The sequence below is a fragment of the Jaculus jaculus genome, chromosome 1, assembly GCF_020740685.1.
Source record: "Jaculus jaculus isolate mJacJac1 chromosome 1, mJacJac1.mat.Y.cur, whole genome shotgun sequence".
Taxonomy (NCBI): Eukaryota; Metazoa; Chordata; class Mammalia; order Rodentia; family Dipodidae; genus Jaculus; species Jaculus jaculus.
This window is the reverse complement of record NC_059102.1, coordinates 232341289-232348230: the sequence shown is the minus strand read 5'-3', so window position 1 is coordinate 232348230 and position 6942 is coordinate 232341289. Positions and strand designations below refer to the sequence as shown.

Below are 6942 nucleotides of genomic sequence, written 5' to 3'. Positions count from 1 at the left end.
GCTGTGAAGGGGCGTCTCGGAGCCTCGTCTTCCCGCAGTTGCTAAGCTGCGGAGGCCGGGGCGGGATGGTGTAGCCGGCCTGCGAGGGGGCGGGAGGCCCGGCGCGAGGCGGCCCAGGCCGCCCGAGCAGCTCGGGTGCGGAGGCGGCGCGCGCGGAGGGGGGCGTCGCCTCCGCCGGGGTCGGGCTCCGTCGCGGGAGGCCGCGCCCGCCATGGCGGCCCGGGCTGTGCTCGACGAGTTCACGGCGCCCGCCGAGAAGGCGGTGCTGCTGGAGCGGAGCCGCGGCCGCATCGAGGGTCTGTTCGGCGTGAGCCTGGCGGTGCTCGGCGCGCTCGGGGCCGAGGAGCCGCTGCCCGCGCGGATCTGGCTGCAGCTCCGCGGGGCGCAGGAGGCCGTCCACAGCGCCAAGGTGAGTCCCCGGGCCGCCGCCGCGCCCTCCCCGCCCCGGGGCGCCTGCTCCCGGGCCCCTGGGACCTTCCAGGGGGACTGTGTCCCCGTGTGTAAAGCAGCGCCGTAGGAAGCGCCTCCCTTACGGGGATCGTGGTGAGGGGGAACGTAGGCGATGCGAGCACAACCGAGCGGCGCTGCGAACGTCGCCTTGGCGGTTCCCCGCCCCCTCCCCAAGTCCCCAGGGTGTGCGCGGGACCCGCCCCTCCGTATTCACGGTGTTTTAGTTTTCGCTCTTCGGGGCTTCACTGCAAAGATTCTGAACCTCTCGGGGGTCTTTTAAGCCCTGAAGAATGGGGGCGGGGGAGGCTTGAGAGTACAAAATTGTGAAGAGACTGTTGAGGTAGGCTATTTAATAACTTTTTTTTTAAGAAACACATTGTTTTTTGCATTGGCTGTTTTCATAACTTCCTTTTATAGGATGCCTGCAGTGCATCCCGCGTTCAGTTGAGTGCTTGAAAAGGAATAACGCAGTTGTTTAAAAATAATCCATCGAGGTAGTTTGGATCGCTGTCCTCTTTTCTAGTAAATAAACAGCTGGGGAAGCTGAAACTTTAAAAAGGTGTGATCACGTTGTGCTTAATCAGCATTTCAGACTTAGTACCTATTCCACACCACTGTCTTACGCCCCACCCACTTCGATTAAAAAAAGGGGGGGGAGCATAATTTTGCCCTGAAGTCTTGACTTGACCAAGTCTTCATTGAACCAGTGAAATCACCTGAAGTGGACAGATTGGTGGGAGAAAGCGCATTCTAATTACATTTGTATGCTACGGAGTCCTACGCAAAACAGTTGAAGTTTGGGAGCATTTTAACCTACTGGAGGAGGCTTAAGGTGTTTTAAGTTCCTCCAGTGTTTGGTGAGTCTGCCTTAAGTCAGCTGGGAACTTCCTGAGAAAGCCCCGCCCTTCACCTGCTGACACTGAAGTCATCAGCCAGTCAAAGCTGCATGTTTTGGAGGGGTCATTCCTGAATTCCTTCAAGTCCTTCTGGGCATCCAAGCTTTTGTTAATTTTTTTTTTTCTATCTGTAGGGCAGCAGGATTCAGAATGAATGTACTTTAAAAAATGTATGGGTGTGTCTGGCTTTACATAGGTGCTGGGAAATCAGAGGGGGAGGGGGACAGCTAGACATTACTAGCAAGTGCCTTTAACCACTGAGCCATCGCTCCAGCCCCCTCTCCCCCAGCTTATGTTCTTACTGAACAAGGAGCACTGCGGAGATATTTATATCCTTTTTCATGGTGCTTGTATCCCGGATGATCCTAGATTTAACACACACACCTCTTGGATTTAACACGTGCAGACTATAAGACAGTTAGGATTCTTCACGTCTGAGCTTAAATCATAGATGATGGATCAAACTGGGTTTTCTGTGCTTAATTTCTTAAATTGGTGATGGATGTAATTTCAGACAACAGACCTAACTTCTTCAGACCATTTCCCTTCTTTTTCTTCAACTACCTGATTTCTTTCACTACCCCAGTGCTAAAAGGGTTGACATTCCCAAGGCCTGTTCTGTCTTCTAAATTCTCTCAGAATCTTGCATCCGTCTTCTTTGGCTTTTGCCTTGATCAGGACCACCACTCTTGGTGGTGTTCCCACTTGTTTCATTGATTTTACTTTTTGGTGTCCTGGTTCACAGTATGTGAGAGCACTGTCTTCCTCAGAAAGCCCTTCTGTCCTGAATCCTAGAGGATTCCTGTCATCCAGAACTCTCTTCTGACTTTGGGACACTTAACTTAGTTTGGTTTGTTTTTGCCACAGTCTTGTTGTGTATCCTTGCCTGGCTTCAAATTTGCAGCAGTCCTCCTGCCTCTGCCTTCCAAGTGCTGAGATTACGGGCATGTACCGCCACATGCAGCTGCAGAACACTCACCAACCCAACTCCCATCTTGTTTTTTTTTTTTTTTTTTTTAACTTACATCTATTTATTTATTTGAGAGAGAGAGAGAATCAGCACACCAGAGCATCCAGCCACTGCCAATGAACTCCAGATGCATGTGCCACCTTGTACATCTCTCTTACGTGGGTCCTGGGGAATCAAACCTGCGTACTTTGGCTTCGCAGGCAAGCACATTAACTGCTAAGCCATCTCTACAGGCCCATCTTGTTTTCTTACAGTATGTTTTGGCAGCTTTCAGTTGATAACTCTACAGCAGGCTAGTATCTGCCCTTGCTGGGTGTTGTCTTGCTCCTAGTTCTGCTTTTATTGGGGATGCCCCAGAAGTGGAAAAAGTGCTTCCCTTACTCTTGTCAGGCCCAACTGCAGTTCTATTGGCTGTCCTTACCACACAGTTTAGTACAAGCTAATAGAAAAAGTGTGTCTTACAGTATCATGGCACTAAATCACCTTCTGGATATCTTCTCAACATATATTACTTAAAATCCAACCCTTCCACCTATAGGAAATTCTTTTTCTTCTATTCCTTGACCCATGGTTAAGAGCTGACTGCAACACTCAAGGACTTAAAAAAAGTTACTTGCTGGGTGTGGTGGTGCACATCTTTAATCCCAGCACTTGGGAGACAGAGGCAGGAGGATTGCAGTGAGTTCCAGGCCACCTGAGACTACATAGTGAATTCCAGGCCAGCCTGGGCTAGAGGGATACCCTACTTCAAAAAAAAAAAAAAAAATTAGAGAATGAGAGTGAATGTGAATGGGCACCCGAGGACCTGTTGCCAGTGCAAACAGACTCCAAACACATGAGCCACTTTGTGCATCTGACTGTATGTTTGTACTGGGATATTGAACTTCAGCTGTCAGGCTTTGCAAGCAGGAGGCTTTAACCACTGAGCCATTTTCCCAGCCCCCTCAAGGGCTTTTTCTGTTCTGGATTCCATTGGGGTTTTTAGTTTTTTTGGAGGAAGAGGAGACCATTAATGTAATATAAGGAGAAATAAATTTGGGGGAGAAAATGTAGGGGAAAATGGTAGAACACCTGTAGTCCCAGCAGTCTGGATTCTGAGAGATGAGGCTAGCTTAGGCTACACACAGACCCTGTCACACAATCAAAAAAGGCCATTTTGGTGGTGCTGGCGATCAAATCCAGGTCTTGTACATGCTAGCAAGCACTGGACCACTGCACTATACCCCAGCTCAAGAAAAGTTTGAAAGCAGCTGCTCTAGCCTCTGATGGAATAAGAGGAGGTCAGTGGCTGAGGAGATAGCCCACTTTGGAAGACTCTGCTTTCAGTGCCCAGTTTTTTGTTGTTGTTTGTTTGTTTTTTAAAGGTCAGCTGTTCTGGTTCCCACCAGGAGACTCAGATTTCTTGAGAATGGAGGAGAAGGTAGAAGATAAGTTAGTAGGTCCAGTTATCAGTAGGAGCAACTGGTAGTGAGTGATAATATTTGGGGAGGTTAAAGAAAGGGACAAAGTGCCCAATTCCATCAAAGAGGAAACTTGTTGAAGGAAGCAGCATTTTAGATGTACCTTAAGGAGCCAGGAAGACCACCAGGTACCTGGCATTCCACACAGCAGTGGTTATGAGCAAAGACTTCTAGAGTGTGAAGATCTGCTGTGAGAGATGAAGCTGAGGAGCCCAGTCGCCAGGTCCAGGAACGTGGTCCTCATTCAGGAGGGAGCCAGGGAGTGAGGGTTTTGAGAGGGGAAGAATTTCCCTGAAACTCTGGATGGGGTACTTTGCAGGCAGGAAGAGCTAACAGTGGAAGAAACTTGGTTCAGAGGTTGAGTTAGGCATGAATGGGGTGGCAAGGTTTCCACAGGGATTTGGAAACTGAGTGGATATAGAGATTTAAGAGTAGCTTAAGCTCTGGTAGCAAGAAGGGTAGGTTGATACCTGTTGGTGGGGTGTTAGGAACAATGATTGAAAATAAAAATGGGATGTTAGAAGTAAATGGGAGCTGCTAGAAGCAATAGTAAGAAGTAGAAGTGGGATACTCACTCAGCAATGGCAGGGTCACCATGGCAATCAGGGGCCAAGACCAGAGACTGACCAGAGACCCGCTGCTGTTGATATGCACATGAGCTAACCCTAAGGTGGCTATCAACAGCCAGAATGACTGAGGAAAAAACGGGTATAAGAATTCCAGCAGAGACTCAGGAAATTGTCACTCAACTCAAGAGGCGGACTCCACATTTTTTTTTCTCTGTGCTGACGCCCATGCGGGGAGAACTGCGGTCCGTGGGACCCCTCAGCAGCCTGATACAGAGAAGAGCAAGGCCCAGCTGTGAGTGCCCCAGGGGTTAAGGCCTGGAGGCTAGGATAGTTGAGAGAACAAGGGAAGGGAATTGGCTTGATTAACATGTGTGAATAAAGTGTGTAAGCTGAATCTACATAATCCGCCTCTTGACTAAGGAGGTTAGTGCTCACACGTGGGGCCACTAGGGAGTCTGCTTCTTTTTTTTTTTGGAGCCAGTCTTGTATAGCCCTGGCCTGCTTCAAAATCTGCCATCCTCCTGCCTCCACCTCCTCAATGGTGGGATGGTGTGTACCACCATATCCATCCTAGTGATCAATGTTTAAGAAAAACTCATGTGCACAGAAATTAAGTCATGGTTGTAACTCAGGGAGCCTACTTCCTGGTAGGGAAATAAATTGGTGAACAAATAGGACTCCATGGTTGGTTCAGCAGTTGATGAGTGTGCAGAAGTGTTAATGTAAGAGAGGAAAAATAGCTCTGCCCACTGGGTGCTAAAGGATGAATGAGATTTCCAAGCACAGCGGTGGAGGTCAGAGCATGTGAGAAACCATAGACTTTGGAGATGCTGTTCTTTTAGAGTCCTTACGTAAAGAGAGAACATGGAGGTGTAATTGTCCATGGAAAGGGGCAGGCCACAGTACTTGGGGCCTGCTGAGAGCTGGACTGTACCTGTAGGAGGAAATGGAGATTTTGAATTCAGGTGATGCAGTCAGATCTACAAAAAAGGCCTCTGTTTGCAACTCTGGATTTAAGCTGGTGGGTGATGATACAGGTACAAAGATAGTGAAGAGTGTTTACGAACTTTCATAGTAATTTGACATTACTGCAGAGGCTTAAAAGGCAAGGTGTAAAACCTGCCAGAAGAGGGATTATCTCCTGGAGCTCAGGAGCTATCACAAAAGCTGAGGCATTTAAGGAATAAATTTCAAGGAGGAAATTAAGGTGTGGCTTCATGCATTAGAGAGGAAAGGTGCAGAGCAGGGTGGGGTCCCCCAGCCAGGCCTGGGTGGCATGAAGAGGTTGCTATTTTAGCCCTGGTGGAGGCAGATAGAATTCTTAGGTCACAGAGTCACACACTTGCTTCCTGGGAGCTGGAAGAAGCTTTTGGGGAATTGGAAGTGCCCTGAAGGGAAGGGCAAATGTACATGCATGCGTAGGATAAGCTGTTCCACTGGCTCATAACCTAAGAAGTCGAGTCTGAGTTTTGGTATGCGCCATTGGGCGTGGGCTTGTTTGTTTTGCTTTGTTTTTACTAGCATGCTCTCATTGTACTTTGGCATTATCTTTTTTTAATGATTAAAAAATAATCGATTTGTGAGTTAACAGAGATAGGGGAGGGGATGGGCACACCAGGTCCTTTGGCCACTGCTAATGAACTCCAGATGTATATGCCACATTGTGCAACTGGCTTTATGTGGTTACTGTGGAATTGAACTGGGGCCATCATGCATTGAAATTTGTAAGCAAATGCCTTTAACTGCTGAGCCATCTGTTTGGCCCTGTACCTTGTTGTGGTGTATGTGTGTGTGTTTTCAAATAACAAACTTAGGTAAAGTTCATGTGCAAGCTGTTAAGTGTATTCATAAGAATTTTCTGTTTTGGTCTTAAGAGAGTTATGTAGCTCAGACTGGCTTTGAACTCACAATTTTTGTGCCTTAGCCTTTCATATGGTGGGATTACATACAGGCCACATTAGTATTCTTTGTCAATGTAAAACAGTTTTCACATCAAAGGGAGTAAGATCATTAACACTGAGCAAAACATGAGTGACTGGCCCGGGGCATGGATGGGCTCACACTTCCCAAGTAACAGCACTGTGGTGTAGGAGCAGCTGTATGGACTTCTTTGCTGATGAAGGAGCAAAAACTGCACGCCAGCCTGTTGTGGTAGGTGCACGCTTGTAACCCTAGTGTTAGAAGCAGAGGCCAGGAGGGTCTTCGTATTGTTCGAAGCAAGCCTAGGCTGCATAGTGAGTTCCAGGCCAGCCAGGGCTACACCCTGTCAAACAACAACAAAAACATTAAAAAGGGCTGGAGAGATAGCTTAGTGATTAAGATTTACCTGTGAAGCCTCAGGACCTAGGTTCGATTCCCCAGGACCCACATAAGCTAGGTGCACAAGGTGGTGCATGTGTCTGGAGTTCATTTGCAGTGGCTAGAGGTCCTGATGCACCCTTCCCCGCCCCCCCCCTTCTCTTTATCTGCCTCTTTCTCTCTGTCTCAAATAAGTAAAATGTAGCCGGGCATGGTGGCGCATGTCTTTAATCCCAGCATTCAGGAGGCAGAGGTAAGAGGATTGCCATGAGTTCAAGGCCACCCTGAGATGACAGAGT

The 6942-nt window shown here is 48.3% G+C and overlaps 1 protein-coding gene across 1 annotated transcript in view; it reads left to right on the top strand.

The window, feature by feature from the left end:
• Positions 1 to 211: 211 nt before the first annotated feature.
• Positions 212 to 6942, top strand: part of N4bp1 (NEDD4 binding protein 1) — a 55630-nt gene continuing 48899 nt past the window's right edge. The window contains exon 1 of the mRNA XM_004664838.2: positions 212 to 409. Coding sequence (XP_004664895.2) covers positions 212 to 409 — 198 coding nt within the window. The remainder of the gene's footprint in view (positions 410 to 6942) is intronic.